This window comes from Rhinatrema bivittatum, chromosome 9 (genome assembly GCF_901001135.1).
Source record: "Rhinatrema bivittatum chromosome 9, aRhiBiv1.1, whole genome shotgun sequence".
NCBI lineage: Eukaryota > Metazoa > Chordata > Amphibia > Gymnophiona > Rhinatrematidae > Rhinatrema > Rhinatrema bivittatum.
Genome location: NC_042623.1, coordinates 192,780,184 through 192,803,522, shown reverse-complemented (window position 1 = coordinate 192,803,522; position 23,339 = coordinate 192,780,184). Strand labels below are relative to the sequence as shown.

General features: G+C 46.1%; 1 protein-coding gene across 1 annotated transcript in view; it reads left to right on the top strand.

Moving 5' to 3' along the window:
* Window positions 1-22,729, top strand: part of LOC115099329 (probable cation-transporting ATPase 13A4) — a 106,115-nt gene extending 83,386 nt beyond the window's left edge. Inside the window, exons 24-30 of the mRNA XM_029616915.1 lie at window positions 187-283; window positions 2,071-2,143; window positions 5,766-5,937; window positions 6,114-6,334; window positions 13,280-13,368; window positions 16,638-16,718; window positions 21,716-22,729. Of these exons, the coding sequence (XP_029472775.1) occupies window positions 187-283; window positions 2,071-2,143; window positions 5,766-5,937; window positions 6,114-6,334; window positions 13,280-13,368; window positions 16,638-16,718; window positions 21,716-21,991 (1,009 nt within the window). The 3' untranslated portion in view covers window positions 21,992-22,729. The remainder of the gene's footprint in view (window positions 1-186; window positions 284-2,070; window positions 2,144-5,765; window positions 5,938-6,113; window positions 6,335-13,279; window positions 13,369-16,637; window positions 16,719-21,715) is intronic.
* The last annotated feature ends 610 nt before the right edge of the window (window positions 22,730-23,339 follow it).

Here is a 23,339-nt window from a genome sequence, read left to right as displayed (position 1 = left end):
TTGCCGGTGGTTTTCTTTCTCTAACGTCCCGTGGCGCCTCAGTTTCTTGGCTTTTCTTTTCTTTATGAAATCTCCACGGTTTTGCCTTTTTCTTCAGCAAATCGTCTTTATTTCGTAGATAAACTGGGGCCGGGCTTGCAAATGTTTGGCTTAAATGTCAGAACTGTTTATTTGTATTTTCGACAGGGAGGGACGAGCAGCGCTGGTGACATCGTTCTGCGTCTTTAAGTACATGACCCTTTACGCCATGATTCAGGTCATTTGCCTTCTGCTGCTGTTCTGGGTGAATATATTTTTACTTTATATGGAGGGGGAAGATGTGATCTTCTGGGTGGCAGGGGGGTGCAATGAAAGGGGAAGGGAGTGAGCCAGTGGCGCAGAATTGCAAGAAAGCCGGGAACAAGGCCAGATGATACTGTGAAATGCGGATGTGAGGGCAAAGCCTTGGACTGAGTGGGCTTTGCGGTAATTACATCAGGAGCGGACCTTAGTTGATCAGGGTCAAAAAAACAAGTATCTATTGTTGTTAAATTGTAGAACACATTTACCTGGGTATCTTATAGTAATAACAGCCCCCGTGTCCCTAGCCTCCTGACACATTGAGAGAAATTTTCTTCTACCGCAACTCTATTGTTATATCCGGGTATATCCACACCTTCTCACCTAAGAATATAGACCCCCATTTAATCACTTACTCATTAGATCCCCATTTAGGGCCTGATTTTAAAAAGCATTTACTCGAGTAAAACAGGGTTTTACTCGAGTAAATGCACTTTACTTGAGTAAGTGGGCTTTTGAAAATTGCTACAATATATGCCATTGAATTGTCCATAGGATTTACTTGTGAAAGTGCACTTTACTCCAGTAAATGGCTTTTGAAAATTGCTACAATAGTAGTTACATTTACATGCGTAACTCCTTTTGAAAATTACCTCCTTAATCACTTACTCATTAGATCATTAGCAGATGTAAAAATACGTTAGTAAGTTGGAAAATGTATAATGCATGTCTTTTAAAATAGCAACATATGCATGTAACTGTTGGCCCTGTCCAGGAACACACCTAGACCGCCCCGTTTTCACATGATTATATATGTGCGCAAAAGTGAATATACATGCCTGTTTGGACTTTTATAAAGTACGAAATACTTGAGTAGAGGTCCTTACCCGTGTATATGCTCATTTTAATGCATGTTACATTTTGAAAATTCATCTTATAATTTTTAAACTCAGGAGTATGGGGGTAATATTCTATCACTGCCTGGACTGTAAAGATAAACTTATCTGGCTAACTTTGGAGTGATATTCAGGGTGTAGCTGCACCACTGCAAACAGTTGGCTATAATGATATATCTGGATAAACTAAGGGGTAGATTTTCAAAACTTTACCTGCGTAAATCCCAGGCTTACGCACGCCAGGCCAATTTTCAAAGGCCCGGCAACGCGCGTAAATCCCCGGGATGCGTGTAAGTCCCCGGGGCTTCGGGAAAGGGACGGGGAGGTCCGGGGGTGGGGATGGGCATGGCTAGAGGCCACAAAATCGAGTATATATAAAAGAGATACTGCACATATCATACAATTAACACAGATTGAGAATATGTGCAGAGCTTGTAGACCCACAGGCACTTTGTACTTGTAGGTCTAGAAAATGAAATCCTGCAGAGTTTCCCTTTAAAAATGTAGGGGCCAGTTGGCGCTGCAGATGCTTTCCTACATGGCACGTTGTCTGCTGGTTCCACGCTCTTCCAGCCCCGCCCCTTTGGTTATTGGTGAAAGTACCCACGTTGGGGTACTTTTACTATCTATCAACAGAAGGTTTTACCTAGCTAATTGCTTGGTAGCCCAAGTAAAATCATTTATAAATTGCCCTCTCCCTATGACTGCACTTAAAGACAGCAAGATTCATGCACACTGCCTTCCTATTGCAATACTTCAGACTCCACGTGATCTCTGAGCTGACCCTTACATCCTTTCAGGTAAAGATCCTCTGCAGACGAGTTCGGGATCATCATCTGGAGTTTGTCTAAAATAAAATATAACCATGCTGTTGATTTTTTTTTTTATTTCTTAGCAACTAAAAATCCTGGGGAATTATCAGTTCTTGGTCCAAGATGTGTTCGTCACCATCTTAGTGTGCTTGACAAGTAAGTGACAGAAATAAGGGTGCACCCCAGGACATGTGCAAGGGTGGACCCCAGGACTTTAATGCTAAAGTGAGCAAAACATATGCTTGCTCAATTATGTGAATTCACCATTTATCTCAGCTATTTGTGCACATATATTATTATAACTGGACAAGTTCTACATTCAAACAGAAAAATACACACATTTCTATTGGATACGTGGTAACAGACACACAACGGGGTTGAATAGCACAAGATTGGCACTACTGCTCACAAGTTTCAATGGTCAAGGCTTCAATCCTAACCACGTTCCTTTAGTGCATCTTTAATGTATGTTCATAACCTAGTGACCTTTAAAAAAATACAACTTTCAAGGCTAATAGTATTATGGTTGTTGTATTAATGATCCACTTGTCTGAGTGTATTTAAGGTGATATCTTTCCATTGGGCTAAATATATTTCTTGAATAGCTTCAAGGAGAAAACATTGCCTTCCTCAGGTCAGAAAACATTTCTCTCTCTCACCTTTTTATCACATCAACCCTTCCTCCATCCCATTCACGCCTCTTTCTAATGCAATCTTTCATTCACTTGCATGTTCCACATCCACCTGATGCTCTGACCTGCTTATTCTGATTTTGATCTGAGGAAGAGCATGTTAGCTTCCAAAGGCTAGTCAGGAAGTGTATTAAGTTAGACCAATAAAAAGATGTCACCATACATTATTTGTTTATTGACCTTTATTTGCTAGAGTAAAAGTAAAGTGTTTTGTTGGCTCAGCTCATGCTTGGATTGATAAGAAATGCTGGGGCTGCTGACTGAGCTCCTTAAGAGCTCAGATTAGGAAACGTAAATATCAGTAGAGGAATGTGATTGTATGTGGAGGGGAGGGAATTGAAACAAGGGGAAAATTGCATTAACAAAATAGCTTGGAAACTGACTTATGGAGTGATCCTAAATTCACAAAAAATACAGGAAGAATCAAATATTGCCATTGATCCTAGCACAATCCCTTTCTTCTTACAATATACATGTCTGAACTTGGCTAATTATGATTAGGCTTTTAGATTGCCCAATTTACAGGTCGATACAGTAACGTTGAGTTAAAGATTCCCGGTCTGTAACGTGCTGGGAGCGCACAATACAGACGAGTAAGGCCATCCAGCGATACAGTCTCCAGTTTCACGCGTCCTTAGCGCTTCCTAAACCCTTTCCTAAACCCTTTCCGCACCCAGCATGTAAATGAACGAAAAAGCTGTATAATGAAGGAATTAGCTATTCCCCTGCGATACTGTAACGGGCGCTGATATTATCTCCTCCGTAACCCGCTGTTCTGCCGCGGCCTTAACCTGCTAGTTTACCGCCTCCCCCTAGTAGGAGTTAGTGTAGTGTAGTGTAAAAACATTGCTTACCCGCACTGGTCCCGTCCGGTCTCCTGCAGCCCCGTCCGGTCCCCTCCTCCCGAAGCAAAAAAAAAACAAACGAAAAAGTAGCAAGGCTCGGGCCTGCTACGGTAAGTGTAAAAAGTGTAAAAAGTGTAAAAAACAAGAAACCTGTGTGTTATATAAAAAAATAAAACAATTTTAAATACCTGTCGGAGGGCCGTGGGTCCAGGCGGCCGGTGGGCAGCCATCAGCGGCATCCGGTAGTCCCTTCTCCCTTCCTCCCTCCCTCCCCTGCCTGGATGAGCGCCAAAATCGCACGGGCGGGTCGGCAGCGGGGGGGGGGGGGGCGGCGGCGGGATCCGGGAGCGGCGGGGAGGCAGCAGCGGGGTCCGGGGGGGGCAGCGGCAGCGGCAGCGGGGTCCGGGGGGGCAGCGCAGCAGGATCCAGGGGCGGCAGCGAGATCCGGGGGGCGAGTAGCGGCAGCGTGTTCGATCGGGCAGGCAGGTAGGTGGCAAAATAAAGATGGCCGCCTGCACGGGAAAATCGTGCAAATGGCCGCTGAAGACGTGACGTCACGACGTTTGGCGTCACGGGGTGTGACGTCACGTCTTCAGCGGCCAATTGCAGCTTTCCCCCGTGCAGGCGGCCATCTTTTTTTCCCACCTACCTGCCCGATCGAACACGCTGCCGCTACTCGCCCCCCGGATCTCGCTGCCACTGCCGCTCCTGGATCCTGCTGCCGCTGCCCTCCGGACCCCGCTGCTGCCTACCCGCAGCTCCCGGATCCTGCTGCCGCCCCCCCGCTGCCGACCCACCCGTGCGATTTTGGTGCTCATCCAGGCAGGGGAGGGAGGGAGGAAGGGAGAAGGGACTACCGGATGCCGCTGATGGCTGCCCGCCGCCCACCGGCCACCTGGACCCACGGCCCTCCGACAGGTATTTAAAATTGTTTTATTTTTTGTTTTTTACACTTTTTAAACTTTTTTACACTTCCTGGTGCCTGTCATTTCAAATGTCATTTGAAATGACAGGTACCAGCGCACCCAGGTTACTGTATAGGCGCTGTTACAGCGCCTATACAGTAAAATGGGTTGCGCAGGCATAACCCTTCCCTAACGCTTCACAGTCGCGGCATGCATTTGCATGCGATTAGAGGAGAGTATCGGGGAGTTAGTGAAGAGAACTGTGCGTGCGGGGAGGAAGGGTGCGCCTGACACTGCCGCACTGTTTTTACCGCGGCCTTACTGTATCGAGCCGTTAGTTAGAAATACATTTCCAGTAACTCTCTTAGCCATGTACATCAAAATGGCACCATCTGCTGGGGTGAATGTACCGGAGTTAATTAACCCCAGTGTAACCCCAGTGCATAGCGTCAGAAGAAAGAAGATGAAAACGGTAACCACGGTGCTGCAAGGACTGGGCCTGACCTTAGGCCGAGGCCCAGGTATCAGGATCTGGCCTCCAGGTCAGGCCCTGGCATTGGGCCTGGGTCCAGGCAGAGGTCATGGCATTGGGACCTGGCCTCCAGGCCAGGCTGCAGTGTTGGGCCTCGGTTCAGGTTTCAAAGCCTAAGTGTCAGAACCCGGTTTCCGGCTGGTCTGCGGCGTTGGATCTGAGTCTGGGCTCTGGCCTAGGCCGAGGCCCAGGCATCGGGACATGGCCTCTGGGCTGGGCCCCAGCATCTAGGCCGAGGCCAAGGTTGCGGCAACCTATTGTGGTCTCAGGCTACCAAGGCCTAGGTTTCAGCCAAGGCCTAAACCCCACTGGACGGGGTAAGTTAAGTCCAGGGGAGGATCCTGGCCCTGACATTTTTCCGGGTGGGTAGGAGTCCTTGTGAGGCCCTGTTTTCATTTTTTTGGATGTATTATTTTGAGCAGGACCCAGGGGGTGTTAATGTTTGGTTTGTTTTTTTTCACACGAATGAAATGAAGCAAACATTCCACAAACTGAAATTTGTGGGGGAAAAAACCTCCTGAAAATGAACTGAAAAACAAAAAACAATTTTTTTTCTGGAGATCCCTATTAAGAACCTCAGCGAGCACAGGCTAGACCCAGGCCTATTTCTGCCACTTATTCTGTTACATTATTTTCATACAGCTTCTATGACTACCTGATAACACAAATAAACTTTATACTTTTGTAGCAGGAGTTGTGCACCGTTCGTGTACTACAGAGTATAGTTTGAATCTGGTTGAACATCAATAGAAAATCTCTTGTACCTGTTAAAGAAAACTAAGTTTTGGCCTGCATTTCTTCCAGTGAGTTTGAACCACGCTTACCCCAAGCTGGCCCCATTCCGACCTCCAGCACAGCTCATCTCTCCCCCTCTGCTGCTTTCGGTGGTCATTCATGTCGGTTTAAGCCTTGCCATGCAGGTCTGCGCTTTTCTGGTGGTCCAGCAGCAGCCATGGTACTCTCCCGCCCCCTCCAGGTAAAATTTCTTCATTTATTGCATCCGTTGACATGGTAACCATCCGCACTGGACTAGATCCAAAGAGCTCATTTGTGAGCGCTCTTTCCGTTGAGTTCTTAGCTGCTAGTTAGGAACCGCTGTCTTGAGAGTAGAAACGCTGCGCTCTACAAGCATTGCCTGTGGTTCTTCTGCAGAACGTGCAGGTCGGTAAATGGAAGCACGCTTGAGGGACCCTCTTCTTCCAGTACCGCCACAGACGTAAACAGCACTACAGATGGAGCTCCGAGACAAGTCAACCAAGGCCATGAAAATTTCGAAATTACTACATTGTGGCTATTATCTACCATCAACTGCATTATTGTGGCATTTGTGTTCTCCAAGGGAAAGCCATTCAGACAACCAATATATACTAACTGTAAGTATACAGGGGTCATGTACTAACATGTGAAAAAATCTGGAACGTTATCCTGGGTAACCATCCAAATTTACCTCCTGAGCACAATTTTACTTTGGGATGTACTAAAAAAAAAATTATGTGAATTAAGGCCCTTGATATTGTTTGTGCAGTAATTGGCACCATGTCTGCGCTAATACTTATTGCAGGTGTGCTAACTAGGGATGTGAATCGGGTGCCCGATTGTTCCTGCTTTCGGGTTCATCTGGCTGTGGGAAAATCTCGCTTTCCTGTGGATCGACGGGGTTTTTTTGTGAAAAATCGGTTTTCGGCTTAGTGCGCGCTAACAGGAGTTAGGCACACTAACAGAAAATAGCAAAAAGTAGCAAAAAATAACAAAAATACATTTTTTTTTGTTAGTGCGCACTAGCTATCGTTAGCGCGCACTAACCCAAAAAATAATTTTCATGAAAATTCGGGGGGAAAAGTGTTCATTTTTTGTTTTAACCGATATATAAAGAATTAAGAAATATCATACAATATTTCAATTCGTTATAAAAATGATTCACATCCCTACTGCAATAAAATGCAATCCCTAACTCCTCCCCACCACCTTTCTGGAGAAATCAATTCAAAGGTAAAGGGTTGGGATGTGGGACCAAGACAAATAATTTGCTAAAAATATGTTTCCTGGAATGATGCATGAAGCAGAGTCCTTAACCTTCCTTCCTGTTTCCTGTCTAAGAGAATCAAATTTGGATCCACTTCCCTTTCCTGCCACTCCCCTTCCAAAACACATGAGCCATTCAGGCATCATCCTGTGCCTGTCACAAAACTTCCTGTGATCCCTGTAGGAATTTTCATGCCAGATAATGCACTTTCATAAATAGGCGGCTAATGATAATACACAGCTCATTATCCTCCATTTACAAACATATTAGACAATTTGCATGCATGACTGCAGTAAATGTTAACACAACTGCATTAGCATTGAATGATGCATTTTTTAGTTCCATGTTAGAGGATTAGTAAATAGTGGGGGTTTTACAGTATGCGGTGTTATATGTTTACTGCATGAGGTAAAAGTATTCCATTTTATTACACAGTATATTTTGAAATGGTATTCAATTTATTACACACGGGCCGATACAGGAAAACCACGGGAGAGTGGGAAAACGCCCGCTCTCCCAGTGGGTGCACAGGTCACTCTCCTGTGTGTGCGATTCAATATTATAATTTATTTTAATTAGGGCCAGCGGTAAAAAGACACTAGAGCGTCCCTAGCGTCTCCTTTTTGACAGGAGCGGCGGCTGTCAGCGGGTTTGACAGCCGACGCTCAATTTTGCCGGCATCGGTTCTCGAGCCCGCTGACAGCCACAGGCTCGGAAACCGGATGCCGGCAAAATTGAGCGTCCGGTTTTCGACCTGACAGCCGCCGGCCCATTTAAAAAAATTTTTTTTTTAATTTTCTACTTTTTTAAACTTTTGGGACCTCCGACTTAATATCGCCATGATATTAAGTCGGAGGTCACTGTACTGTATCGGTCACTGTACTGTATCGGCCCGACAGTGTGGCCTATCATAGCAGAGCTTCATATGTTCAGCATGTTAGAATTCAATTAAAGTAATGCAGCGTAATAATCTCTGTCATTTGGGGCTCAATGTAAACTCAGTACGTGGGTGTATCATTGGCCTAGAACCCTCTTCACCAGTTCAAATGTTTGTGTAATAATTGCACTTTAAAAGGACCATTTTATAACAGCCTGACTTGTACTTGCGGATTTTAGCTTGAATTTTCAAAGAGGTTTATGGGTGTAAGTCCACTTTGAAAATTCAGGGGGACGAGGTTTAAAAGTACATGCAGTAATCATTTCTCTGCCTCAACTCTGGCCCTGGGAACACCCCTTTTTGGTGCACATAAAATACACAGGGAACCTCTTCTGCATGTATTTGTGCACGCACAAAACCTCTGCTGAATTTTTGAAAAACCCATTGATGCATATAAAACCAGATTTAATGTACATAAATGCACTTGAAAATGTATCGTTTAACTAAGATCAGCAGTAGTAAACTGAAACAATTATAATCCTTTTTCTGGGATGTTCACATCTCGGGTATTTTCTCTAAAGTTTTAAGACAAAAGTGGCCAATTCCCCTGTCTTTGAGAGCCACAAACAGACCAGGTTTTCAGGATACCCACCATCAATATGCATGAGTTAGATTTGCACACAATGGAGGCAGTGCAATCAGATCTGTCTCCTGCACATTCATGGTGGATATCCTGAAATCCTGGGCTGTTTGTGGTTCTCAGGGACTGGAGTTGGCCACCCCTACTTTAGGGATCAAATAGCAGAATGATTTTTTTTTCCCCTTAGGCTTGTAATTAGCAGGCATTTTACACCTGAATAATGTCAAACCATTTTCATCGTTAAAATGATTACATTTAGCATAAAATTTATAACAGCAGAGCTAAGCAGCTGTGTGGATGGGCAGACAAGATAAATCATATGGTCTTTTTCTGTCGTCATGTTTCTATGTTTTATGACAACAATGCCTTCTTTGGGGCAGATTTTTAAAAAGTACTCGAGCGCGTACTTTTGTTCGCGCACCTGGCGCAAACAAGAGTACGTCGGATTTCAATAGATACGCGCGTAGCCGTGCGTATCTTTTAAAATCCGGGGTCGGCGCGTGCAAGGCTGCGCAAAATCGGCAGCCTGCGCGCGCAGAGTCGCACAGCCTGCCTCCGCTCCCTCCGAGGCCGCTCCGAAATCGGAGCGGCCTCGGAGGAAACTTTCTTTCTGGTGCCCCCCACCTTCCCTTTCCTTCCCCTAACTAACCCCCCCCCCCCCCCCCCCCCCGGCCCTAACTAATTCGTCCCCCTTACCTTTATTGCATAAGTTACGCCTGCCCGAGGCAGGCGTAACTTGCAAGCGCCGGGCCAGCTGCCAGCGCGCCATGTTCCAGTCCGGAGGCTGGTCCGGAGGCCACGGCCATTCTCCCGGAACGCCCCCGATGATGCGCCGGCCGCAACACACCCCCCGACGCGCCCCGCCAGGAAAGCCCCAGGACATGCGCGTCCCTGGGCTTTGCGCGCGCCGGCAGCCTATGCAACATAGGATCAGCGCGCGCAGGGGGAGCTTGGGGCAGGTTTTCGGGGGGGTACGTGCGTATCTTATGCACGTACCCCTTTGAAAATCTGCCCCTTTGTGTATTTATAATTTTTTTATTTTATATTTTTTATATTGTGCGTTATACCACACTTTGGATTTTTGGAAAGTATTTAATTTGCACCTCGATAACTTATAACACAGTGCAAGATCACCAATGGAAATCTTTGTAAAATCTCCATTCAGTCTGTGCTGAACCTGATAAGGATAAACTTGATGAACGAAATCCATGTTGTAGGGGAGCAACAAAGCAGCGTATAAATAGTCTTTAAAAAAAAAAAAGTAAAAACACGCAAAAATGGGCATTTTTGCGATTAGGTGGATCCCGCGTGAGCAATGCGGATTTTAAAAGCCGCCGATTTATGCACGTGTATAGGCATGAGCATACCAAAAATAAGGGGTGAGGGAAAGGGGCGGGGCATGAGTGGGGCACGGGCATTCCAGGGTGCGGCCAACGCGTACATGCATAACTCCGTATTTTAAAACCGGAGGCCTCAGTGCACGTTGGCTTGGTAGCCCCCGTGACTTTACTGCTTCTGCTAATGAGGATCAGGTCTTCAGATCTCGTGTTTTAGGGTTTACATGACAGGGTGAGGGGGTCCGGATGAACTTGGGGGGGGGAGGGGCCATGAAGAACCAGAAGGGTCTGGAAGACTTTGATATTAACGGGGCAAACTGGTGGACTAATTGGAGAACCTGGGAATGGTCCCTCGCGAGAGCGTGCTTTAAAAGCCACTTACACACGCGCGTTAAAGCAGGCAAAGTCCTATGGGAGATATGCAAAGCAGGTTTGCTCGAGTAACCTCTTAAAATTAGGAGCATACCTACTCGAGGTTGGTGCATTATAAATCCCACGCACACAAGTGTGCACAAGATATAAAATTCCAGGGTATCTCCGCTCACGCGCCGATACGTGCGTGGGTGGGTGAATAGGCGATCATTTTAAAATTAGCCCGAAAGTGTTTCTTTTAGTTAGTTAGTTAGTTAGTTAGTTAGTTAGTTAGTTAGTTATTTTCACATGGAAGTTTTCTCCTTCTGCTTTGGGTTAACTGCTCATTTCATCCGAGGCCGGGATCCTGGAGCCAGGAGACATCATTCACAGCAAATCCAAGATTTTTTTTCCCCCTTTCACATACCCTACTTACATTACTGCAGTCATTGCAGCCACAGTGGTAGGGAGGAGGCTCCCTGCAATCATAGCCCTGAATTTCGGCCTCTAGGTAACTACTGCACGATGTCTGATGGACACTGCCCCTGGGATACAGGGTCGGCTCCTTTTAACAGTGGCGGTATAAAAGCAAACACATCTTGCAGGAATTCAGGGCTACAACACAGTAACTGCGAAAAATATTCAAAATTTTGCAAAGAGATTTCCTTAGAAGTACTAAGAATTTATCTTCATATGCCAGGTGATATAATTTTGGGTGTTCATACTATTCTTCGATACGGGGAAGCATGTGGAATAAACGTTTGGGTGTAAGTCCAGAAGATAGGGACCCCTAATTCACAGCTGGCTGCCTGGTGAGGTCGGATAGGCCCAATGGGCCCATGCTCCATTATTCCCTGATCCCCCACTTTCATATCATCCCCCTTATATGCACTACTGGCCTGGACCAAAAAATAAGATAGATAAGTGTAACCCCCCTCACGTTGTGGGGCATAAAATAATAGCGGGTCGGTCGCTGTGGATTCAAAAGTCAAAAATGGTGAGGCTCGTGTTATAGTCGTGCCCTAGGCTCCGGAGCATGGGATTTGTACATTCTCCAGCTGGAAAGATTTCTCAAAACACTTCCTTCCCCTCTGTGACACCCCCCCCCCCCCCCCCCCCCGACCTCACCCCAGCTCCTTCCTTAACTTTTACTTGCCCTCAGCCGAAGTTAACAAATAATCAAATGCACCGATTTAATCAGGGCTGACAGGTTCCTGCAGCACTGAGATAGCGGCAGCAGCAGCAGCAAAACACTTTTCCTCTGCGCCTCATAGGAAACACATGAAACGTGCTCCCCATCCAGCCTCACTTCAGTAAGATGTAGAACGCGCATCTTCCCTCGGCGCGCTTCCCAGTCATTCTCCCAGCAGTACTGTTCACTTAAAAGGTGAACTTTAAAAGAGACACGCGCTCATAAAACGGCAGACGGATGCGCACCCAAGTAGCATTTATTCGCGCTGGGGCTATTTTATAAATCTCTCGCACGAACACCGATGCGTGAATGATCTTGAAAGAAAGGGGTAGATTTAGGGTGTGGCCAAGTGCGTTCCGGGGCGGGGCCTGACATTTACACACGTAAGCTGCGATTTTATATCCTGTGAACACAGCGGACGGACAGCCCTTTACCTGCACATATTTACTTCTGCTATTTATCAGGTGTAAGGATGCACAAAACTATTTCTAGCCACATAAGGACTGCGTGAGGGGTCTGGGTAAATTGGGGGGTAGTGCAGACTAAAGAACTTCGAGATAGACTGGGCAAACTGGTGGACTAACTGGTGAAACTGGTCATTTCCTTCACGCGTGCCTGTTATAAAATGTGGTCACTTGGGTGTGCAAAAGCCGTCCGTTCCTAAGGAACATGCGCTAATAGCAGCTGCTCGTGTAAATGCTTAAAATTAGAAGCACGTATACGCATGCTAGGTGTATTTTATATAATACGCACGCACTTGCACGCACGATGTAAGTCTCGTGTGTACGAGGCGGTGTGCCCACACGTGTGCAAAATGGCAGGCGCGCGCTCGTTTAAAATTTGTACCATCTTAGAGGTGAATTTTAAAAGTCTGGCGTGTGCATTAATTAGGAGATGCGCGAATAAGCCAGGCTCGTGCATGCCCAGTGGATTTGAAAAGCCGCCCGGATACGCGCAATTATCTCCCACAGCGTGCACAGCTCCAAAGATTTCGGAAAGGGGCATGGGCGAGGTCCGGGCAGGGTGAGGACGTTTCGGGGGCATGAACCAGAGATGCGCACGTAAGTACTCGCGCGTCCTGGCGCACGCCAAGGTCCTCTGCCGCATCACTTCACTTCTGCTATGGATGTCGTGTACTTTAAATAAAACTAGGCGGATCTGCGGGGTTTTAAAGGCTGGGGCTAACTGGGGGGAGTGAAGGTTATTAAACTAGGGGGCTTTGGAGGACCTATCTCTTAACTGGGTGAACTGGGGATGAACTGGTAAAACTGGGAATGGCGTCAGAATGTGCCCCTTTTAAAATCCCCCCATTTACATGCTAGAAGTGTCATTTGCGTGCACATGCATGCTCTCACGTAAAATTCGGCGCACATGTGAGCGCAGCCAGACTGTTTTAAACCAGATTACACCCAGAAGTATCATCGAGGGATCCCCACTGGACTGCAAAGCTCATGGGCTCTCCACGGATTGTGCAGCTCCCTCTTCCTCTCCTCAGTCTCTTGGGTCCAACTTCAAACTCCTTGCCAGTCCCCTTGGGAAACCCCTTCGGCATCCTGGGCCTTTCCCCTTAAAGCCCTTCCCAAGTCCCTCGCTCCTGGTGTGAACCACTCGCTAAACTTAAACCATGCCACTGTTGACATATATGTAAAGATTACATGACATTTCTAAAAATCATTTTGTGGAAAACCCTAGCAATCCGGGACCCAGTGAAAGCCCGGGCCACTCTTCACCCAAAAGCACTTTCTCCCCGTATATCCCACTGAAAGACATACCAGTCCCCTCTGCCACCGTGGAAACCAGCGTAACCCATCATAGTTACTCAAAAATGATGTGAAAGCAGACGTGGACGTCTCTGAGAAACAAAGCCTCTAACACTCACACGGCTCTTGTTCCTTCAGATATGTTTTCGTGTCTCCTGGGAGTGCAGCTCGCAGTTTGCATGTTCATCTTATTTGCTGACATGGAAAACGTATACGCGCTCATAGAGGTAAGGTTATTGCAGAGAGAGAGAGAGAGCTTACAGTACTTAAGTCTTATTGTACATATTTTTATCATTGTGTCTGTAAGTGACACAAGTCACAAATTCACACATGAAGCAAATCAGTGTCTGTGTCATATTGAAAAACAGAGAACTACCTAAGCACCAACCCAAATTCATTCTGTATAGAATAGAATCACTTTTATCATATTGAATTCTAAAAGGATTGTTTTGTGGAAAAAATGTCTTTATTGGATATGGCCCAATAAATGTTCAGCGCTTCACTTAGCTGCAAAGAACTATGGTTGCATGTTAGTTCCCTTGGATATGTACAATTAAGATCGACAAACAAGTTGTAGACCCTTTTGCTGGACTAATGTAATACATTGGTGGTTCTCGAAAGCTAGCCAGAGATGTATTAAGTTAATCCAATAAACGGGTGTCTACCCTTAATTCTAAACATTGCTTAGGTTCCTAAGTTTTCCTAAATATAAGTTTGCAAATTCAGTTGCATGGATTTAAATTAGCTCCTAAATTAGATTCCTAGTACTAAAAATCAACACTAGGAACCTGAATTTTTTTCCCACCCTAATTCCACATTTTAGATGCCTAAATTTAGGGCATCAGCCCAAGTCAATTTTCAAAGGATCCGATTTAGGTTCCTAAGCCCTTTGAAAATGAACCCCTTATTAGTGTCTAAAGGCTTTGCACGTAAAACATGCATTTTGCATATTTCAGCACTCAAGTAATAGCAAGTGTGTAGGTCTTCCAATAAAAAAAAAAGATCAATTTGGCCATCTGTCAACTTGTTTTGCTTGCTTAGAAGTTCATATGACAGAAATAGATATTTCTGTACCTTGCTTATCAAGGCCTCACCCTGAAATAATTCAATCAGAATGATATTACCATTATTCTAAATAGCTCAGAATAGCAGAGTAAGCCATGTTTTTTTCCATATTAAAAAAAAAAAATACAAGGCCAAAATTTAGTGAGTGTGAGATCCGCCAACTTCAATTTGAATCAAGAACAGAGAGTTGGATCGAAAATTAAAACAAATCATGATAGAATTACTGAATTCATGCACCCAGGACCATAGTTTGGGGATCTGCTGGTCTCCGTAACTGATCAGAACTGGCTGCCGTAGACAGAGTTTATACAAATCACAAACTAATATCTATTGTGACTATGTATGGTGCTGTTGTAAGACAAGGCAAAGATAAGATCGGTTTGATGTGAGATATATGGACATCAGCTCTGTACTATTTCACAAAGGTGCGAACATTTAAATTTAAGGCTCCAACTTTCTCATTTTAGAAAAGAGGCAGTAGAAAACCAGTAAAATATTAGAGGTAATGCATAGACATTGCTTTGTTTCCTTTAGTTTTTCCTTTAGTGTTTTTATTCATTTTTTAAATTTTGTTTGTTGTTTGCTTTTGTTTCTTTAACGTGAAAAAAATTAAGCAAAAAAGTAAAAATTAAAAAGTGAAAAGAAAAATGGAAATCAAAAGTAAAAAAAAAAAGGTTGTCACTGCCAGCAAAAGAAAACACCCCTGGGTCCTCTCCCAATTCTGCTCGTTACCTCACCCCAGGACCCTCTTATCCTCTTATGAGGGCAATGTGCTTGGTGCTGACTGTATCTGTTATGATTATTTGTATGCTGTATTTTTATCAGTTTTACATCTGTTTTTATATTTTTTATGTTTTAAAGTTTATTGGTTTATTCCTGCTTATTAGAAGCTAGATTTTAAAAGGCGCGCGCACATGGATGCGCCAGTTTTATAACATGCCTGCATCGCTGCGCGCATGGGCGGGTCGAGACTAGCGCACGCGGGGGAGGGGGAGGAATTTTTTAAAAGTACGCGCGGCGATGCAATTGAATCCTTTGCCCAGTTCCCTCCCAGTCCGCTCCAATTAAGAAGCGGACTGGGAGGGAATCCTTTGCCCAGTTCCCCCCCCCCTCTACTCCCTGACCCCAGACTAACCCTAACTATTCAACTTGTTTTTGTTTTTACTTCACCTCAGCAGCAGTTTCTGCACGCGCGGGCTTTTAAAAAATTAGGGCTTAAGTGTTTAAATTGATATTTAAATTTTGTCAACTGCCTAGGAGAGTTGATAGGTGGTCTAGAAATTATTTAAAGAAAGAAAGAAATGTCCTTTCCTTGAAAAATTCTTCATGGGCAGGAGCTGATGCCCCGTTCGCCCCTGCCGTGCTCCTGCCACTATTGCAAACGCCACCAACAGACCGAGGGGGTCGTCATTATTGTAAATGTTTCCCATGTAAACCGGGACTGGCCTGGACCTGGGCCTGGCTGGCACCATTTTATATAGCAAAAAATGTATATAATGGTGCCAGCCTCGGTCTTCCAGCCCCATTTGGAAGAGCGACAGCTGCGGGGCAGGAGTAACTGGGGATCTCTCCTGCTGATGAAGAAAGTTTCAGGAAGAGCACAAGAGGGGTCTAAAGAGAGCTGAGGGAGGAGCAGGGGAGAGCCCCAGACTTGGGGGGGCCGGGGGGGGTGGGTGTGGGGGAGGGGTGTTTGGCAGTGATCACAAACCTTCTTTAATTTAAATGAAATGAAAGAAAAAAAACATTTACCCTGTTCTTTCATTTCATTGCAAAAGCGAGATTAAAGGAAATGGGATATTTTTTTTGTAACATGTCCCATTTCGTTTCCACAAAGGCACCCGAATATAAAATATTGAACCAAAAATAAGTGAGAAGGTTTGCTAAGGAGTTGAGTGCTTGAAACTCCTCTGATTCTCAGCAGTTCCCCCCCCCAGGACGTTTATTTCTAACGGTTCTCCACTTGCAGGGTTGAGGATTACCTGGAAGTTAACGGTTTATGAGGCGGCGACTGCCGACAATGCTCGGGATTAGATTACGTGGGAACTGTGAGGTTCGGACGTGAACCGGGCCGATGTCAGCCGTGTCAAACGTCTTAAGGCTGACGGACAGAGCCAGGAACGGCTTTGCAGGCACAATTTCATTTCCAAAAACTGCATTCACTCAAGTGCCGTTTCAACACGGAAATTTTGCGTTTGAAAAGCCATTCACAAAAAAAAAAAAATATGTGTAATACCTCTAAGCTGAAGATCCAGACAAGCCAGCTCGTTAGCAATGCAGAGGTAGATAAATTACATGCAAAAAAAACTCCAGCAAAAGTTCAGTATCGACCTCCAAATAATTATTGTATGCACCAATGACAAAAACTTGCTCTGACTGAGCAGCATATCCATAAATTACCCCATTATAATGTACTTATTCCTTGTCCCCAAAGCTCGTCTGCACCCCTACTCAGTGGAGAATTAACCTGTTAGTGATGTTGCTGGCCACTCTTGCTGCATCAGTCATTGTAGAGGTAAGGGTTTGTTTTTTTAACTCTTTAAAACTGAAAACCTGCAAGAATACATGTGTGAGAGAGAATCTGACCTGGTTCCAAGGACCGGCATCTAAATTGCATTAGGGTTTGATATGAAATGTATGTGACCGAGTGAGTAATTTTCTCGTCTTTGGTTAAAACAAAGGCCTCTTGAATTATAAAATTGCTAAAACTAACGTCCCTATTCCTTGTTTTGGGTGCATAGAGTTCCCCCATGCACTGAGATTGCTTTCGTTCAGTGTGTAGGTGTCTGTGTAGCGTGTACTGAAAGGTGAATTTTAAAAGCCCCGCGCGCGCCAAAGCCGGGAGCTGCGCGCACGTGTATCTCCCGCTACGTGCACAAGTCAGACGTTCAGAGCAAGGGGCAGGGCATGAGCGTGATCTGGGTGGGAGGTGGGTGTGTCAGGGGAAGGCCAAGAGATGTGCGTATAAATACTTAAGTGCACAGGCGCCTGCCAGGATCTCCTGCCGCGTAACTTTCCTACCGCTATGGATGGCGTGTAAGTAAAAAAACAAAAGAAATCTAGGCTAGTCAGCAGGGTTTTAAGGGTTGGGGCTTACAGGGGGAAAGGGAGGCTAATAAATTAGGGGTTTTGGAAGTGCTGTCCCTAAACTGGGTGAACTGGAAATGAACTGGGACAACAGGTTATGGTGTCAGCTTGCGTCCCTTATAAAACTCCCCCCATTTAAAATTCTGCTACATCTACGCGCATTTATAATGTGTGCATATATACGCGCCTATGTTATAAAATGGCTGCGTCTCTAGACGCAAGCCAGCAAACGCGCGAACGTGTACGCCAGCGTGGCTGTTTCAAAGTCACCGTCTCCCACACTGGCCCCTCTCGATCGTGTATCTCCCGGCTTTGGCGCACAGAAGGCTTTTAAAAGTCAGCCAATAATGCATATTAAGTGCAGAAACCAGCGCTCAATGACGGTAACTTTCAAACCCGCGTGCGCGGGGGCGTCTATGTGTGCGCAGTAGCTGGCATGCGCAAATGGACGCGCTGCTTCTATATCGGCGCACGCATGGGCGCTCGAATGCCGACTCGCACACGAAAGGCGGGGAATTTTCCGGCATGCCCGTGGCTTCGCGATAGGCCCTAATCCCAGTTCCTCCCAAGTCCGCTCCAGTAAAGGAGGGGGCTGAGAGGGAACTTCCTAAATCCCCTGCCTAACTTGCCTCCCTTTTCCCCTACTAACCTCGACCTCTAAAATCCCGCTGCCTACCCTTATTTTTTGTTTGTTTTTATACTTACGTGCTCTCCGAGGCTGCAGCAACTTCCGCGGGTCCGTCGTTCCCATCGCGTGCTTCAACGGGACAGTGCCGTAATGGCGCTGACCCAGCCCGCCCACGCCCTACCCAGACCCCGCCTCTGGCCCGCACTTTTTTAGGGAACTCTTTGCTCTTCGCGTACCGGGAGACACATGCGTGACCGCGGGCGTTTGAAAATCCCTGCGGCACGCGCGTGGCCCAGCCCACGAGCGTTTCTCCCGGATTTCACACAGACACGGGACTTTTAAAATTAGCCCCAATGAGCGTAAGAGCACATTATCGTGCGTCAGCAGCAATGCACATTTCTGCATTATCAATAAGGCAGCAGTAAATCAGGCACAACTTGCGCAAAATATTAATGAGCTGCATCACATACGAATGCATGCTAAACAGCTCATTATTATGCAAACGCCTTAATGTGGATTATGATAAACATTGCATGAGCTGCAGTAGTTAATTGTGCCTCGAGATATCAATAACCAGCACCAAGATCTAATGTACTTGCTGATGCTTTTTGGTTCCTCCCCCTCAGTAAAAGCTAAGAGGTCTTGGAGCCTTGAGTTCCCACCCCCCCACCTCCTCTGGTCATAGACGCCCCCTCCTGCTGCTGCCGCAGACCTCCTGCCCCACCAAGTGTAAAATTGTAAGTTCTGCCGCACCCTCCTATCCCCCCCCCCCGCAAACGAAGCCCTTCCTATGCTTCTGGGCCTGTCCATACCCCTCCCCTCAGGAGGAGAGGCTTTTGCCCTGACCGTGCCACAGTAGAAAACAGGGTGAAGGCAGCCTCGGGTCAGCCGGGCCAGGAGCGACTTGGAATCACTTCTGCCCTCCTCTTCACCCAGGGGCTTCGCCAGGTAAGGATGGTGTCCGCAGGAAGGGCAATGGAGTCCAGTCCTTGAAGCATTGGGGGGAGGGAGATATCTTTTTTTAGGATTTTGGGTAGGGGGGTACTGTCACCAGTGAGGCAGGATTTAAAATTTTACATTTGTTTGGGGGGTGGGGGATGCCGGGGAGTGATGGGCCCACAAGAGGATCGTTTATGGGAGGGGGGGTTTGATATATGTGGGTGCAGAATATTTCTGTGCTGGAGGAGGAGATGCAAAAGTTATGCAATCATAAACCTTTAAGTGTTATCCAAGATGGGGGGGGGGGGGGGGGGCGGGTCTCCGGACATATCCACCTCCAGTAACATCCATGTTTTAATGGGCATGGGAGCAAGCTACATTGGTTTATGAAAATGTGGTACTCGGTCATTGCAGTTTAATGAATACTGCAGGAACCAAACTGTGCTAAAAGCAGCCTCAACATCCGGTTGTAGTGCAGATTTAATAAATAGATTTCATAGAGTATCTGACAGTGCCCTCTCCTGGAATTAAATATCTCTACATAATCCTTTCACAAGTTTTTTATAGTGCACAGTATTCTAATACATTTGGAATACTTTGTTTTATTTATTTATTTTAGATTTTGCTCACACCTTTTCATTGCTAGCTCAAGGCGAGTTACATTCACGTACAGTAGGGATTGTCTCTGTCCCCCACAGGGCTTACAATCTAAAAGATGAATTTTAAAAGCCCGGCATGTGCATTAAGGGGTAAATTTTAAAAGCCTTGCGCGCCGGCGCACCTATGTTGCATAGGCCGCCGGCGCGCGCAAAGCCCCGGGACGCGTGTAAGTCCCAGGGCTTTGCTTGGGGGGCGTGTCGGGTGCGTGTTGGGGGCGGTGCAGCATTCGGGGGCGTTCCAGGAGCGGGGCCGTGGGCATGGTGCCGGCCCGGGGGTGTTCCGGGGGCATGGCCGAGGCCTCTGAAGCAGCCCCCGGGCCAGGGAATGGTGCACCGGCAGCCAGCTGGCGCGTGCAAGTTACGCCTGCCTTGGGAGGCGTAACTTTTTCGACAAAGGTAGGGGGATTTAGTTAGGGATGGGGGGTGGGTTAGATAGGGGAAGGGAGGGGAAGCCGGGGGGGGCCGGGGGGGGGCCGGAAAAAAAGTTCCCTTCAAGGCCGCTCCGATTTCAGAGCAGCCTTGAAGGCAACAGGGAAAGCCATTGAGGCTCCCCTCGGGCTCGGCGCATGCAAGGTGCACATGCGTGCACCCCCTTGTATGCGCCGACCCTGGATTTTATAACATGCGCGCGGAAGCGCACGCATGTTATAAAATCGGGTGTAGATTTTTTTACATGGTAGAAGCAGTATTTTTGTGCACAGGTGCTTGCCCACTTAAAATTTGGTGCACATGTGCGTGCGGCCAGGCTATTTTATGCCATGTGTGCATATGTGTGTGTGTGTGTGTGTGTGTGTGCGTGTTATAACATGGCCACATCTCCCTGGGTGCAGGCTGACATACGCGCGCCCATGTGCGCCCGCCTGCTGGTTTGAAAGTCAACGTCCCTGGGAGTGATCCGCTAAGCCTTGGTATTTTTCCTGGAGAGGAAAATGCCGCAGGATTTAATAAGCTGTGGTATTTATCGCTGGCCGCTCCAGCTCAGCACTCCTCCTTACTACCCACAGTGGTGGCTCCAGGACTGCATTCCCTTGTTTGGCAGTATTAGCTCTAGCACTACATCCCTCTGGGACCTCACACTGGCGGGATTTTGCCACCACCAAAATCTTGGCACTCTAGGCGACCACCTAGTACTCCTAATGGAAGCACCTGACCTGTTTACTCTACATTTAATTTAACAGCAAAGTTCAAAAACATCAGGAACTTTGGGGACCTTTGTTGATAATTCTGCAACAGGAGTTCAAAACCTGCCCTTCCACTCCTGAAATGGTCAGATAAGTGGGTCAGATCTGTTCCTGGGTTTTCCACATGACTGGCAGCCTCATACTCCAAGCCAGGCATTCAAAATGAGTTCCCAGCTAACAAGACATTAAGAAAATCAATGTTATGAACCCTAAGAACATAAGAAATTGCCATACTGGGTCAGACCAAGGGTCCATCAAGCCCAGCATCCTGTTTCCAACAGTGGCCAATCCAGGCCATAAGAACCTGGCAAGTACCCAAAAACTAAGTCTATTCCATGCTACTGTTGCTAGTAATAGCAGTGGCTATTTTCTAAGTCTTCTGCCTTTGGAACAAAATTTAGAAAAACACATTTTGAAGAAGAATTCATATCTGCTTCCTCTTCATAAAACCAGTGAACATGGGGAAAATAATTTTTCTTACTAGTGATGGCACTGGTAACAAGTGTGTGTGTCCTCAGTCAGAGGCATTATAATAGCAATGTTTTTCTGACCATTGTGAATGTCCTGCAGCACATTTATAATTCAGAGGATGTAACACCAGTGAGAATAAGTGAAGCACTGCTATGTTACTTGATTTAGACTTCAGTAGGGCAACATGCTAAATGCCATGCATGACATTCCTAATGCAAAGAAATAAATTACTCCATGCATTAAAGCATTAAATGAAATCTGGAGCTAGGAAGTATTTCTAGTTTGAATACTGTTGTCCTTCTTTAGAAGGACCTCATGTGAACCATTATGTTTTCTATTACTGAATTGTCATCCACCTTCCCTTTAGAAACTCAAAGCGCGGCACAGGAATAACAATACATTAAAATAACATTGAGAATCAAACATAAAAGAAATAGATAATTTTGTACTGGGAAGATCCAGATTTTTTTTTTTTTTTAAAGGAAATAAATTCTCTGTCCCTTTTGCTTCCAGGCCCTCTATTGACAAATGCATTTCCTTCTTACAGGAGACTGTGATAGAAAACAGGACGCTTTGGTTGATGCTAAAGGAATTCTTTAATTACCATTCCAAGAGCCAGTACAGAAAATTCATCAGAATTTTGCAGAAGGACCCAAACTGGCCCCCGGTGAACAGAACCCTCTACGGTGGCCTAACCAATGGGGAGGAAACCAAAGTTTATTGCAATCCGGCCTACGAGAACCACGAAAAGCAGCTCGCCGACATAAAACAGACAAAGGGCAGCTCGGGACCGTCAACGGTCTGCCCAGGCAGTTTGTTATAAAGCACAGCCCTGGCAGGGGAGCTGGTGCGTGAACCTGCAGACTGCTGTATCCACCCCCTTGCAAAATCCGAAGCCTAGGTAGAAGATGTTTTCTTTTCGAACCGGTGCTCTTGCTAACCAAACGCCAGCCTTCACTGAAGAAATAGCGTAGTAGCAGGTAGTGGTGACAGCACAGTAAATTCCATTGAACAAATTTCTATCAGAGCGTATGCAAATGTATAACAGGAACACACTGGTCACACCCAAGGAATAACGTAGCGCTGTCATCCCCCTGGCCACCAGCATTTGCCATATTTACAAATCCTCATCAGAGTTCAAAGACCTCTAAGTTATACATAATACACAACAAAAACATTTCTCCGAGGAAAGGAGGTTCTAGAGCAAGGGAATCATAATATGAGGCTCAAAGGGATAGATTTTTTTTTTTACAACAAAATGTTAAATACAGAATTGATGACAAATGGTTATCCCTGCCAGAGCCTAATGATCTGGTGGGAATAACTCAGTTATTGATATTTAGAATCTAGTTCCAAAGAACACATCTGGTTAACCTAACCAACTTGGTTTTCAGCTGATCAAACTTTTAACTGGCTAGATTTAGCAAACAGAGGGCCTCGTTTTCCAATATCACATTGGTAATGCATTAAGGGGCATTTCCCATGCAAATGAGGCTTTTTTTGTGCAATGGGGAAACTTTGCATGCCATGAGCCAGCCTGTTTCAGCATGAGTGAGAGAGAGAGAGAGAGAGAGAGAGAGAGAGAAAGAGAGAGAGAGAGAGAGAGACTGGCTGGCTGTAATATCATGGCCCATAGGCAGGTATTTGTATCCCTAGGGTAGGCCCATCTAGTAACTCGAGGTGGGGATTAGGTAAGTGTGTAGGGGGTTAGGGGCCACTTTGACATGCTACGTGACACCTACGAACAGAAGAGTGGTCTCTTGTGAAGATTAGCTGGCCTTCGGAGTGAGGAAACTCACTCCAAGATGAGATTTGGGCAATGTTCTCTCCACCTAGCTTGATGTTACCCAGGTAGAGAGTCCATCAAGCTAGATTGAGAGAACATTGCCCAAATCTCATCTTGGAGTGAGTTTCCTCACTCCGAAGGCCAGCAAATCTTCACAAGAGACCACTCTTCTGTTCGTAGGTGTCACGTAGCATGTCAAAGTGGCCCCTAACCCCCTACACACTTACCTAATCCCCACCTCGAGTTACTAGGTGGGCCTACCCTAGGGATACAAATACCTGCCTATGGGCCATGATATTATGGCCAGTCTCTCTCTCTCTCCATACTATATTACCATGCCCCTTTTGGTATCGCATGCAGTACTTACCCCATTTTGATAAATCCA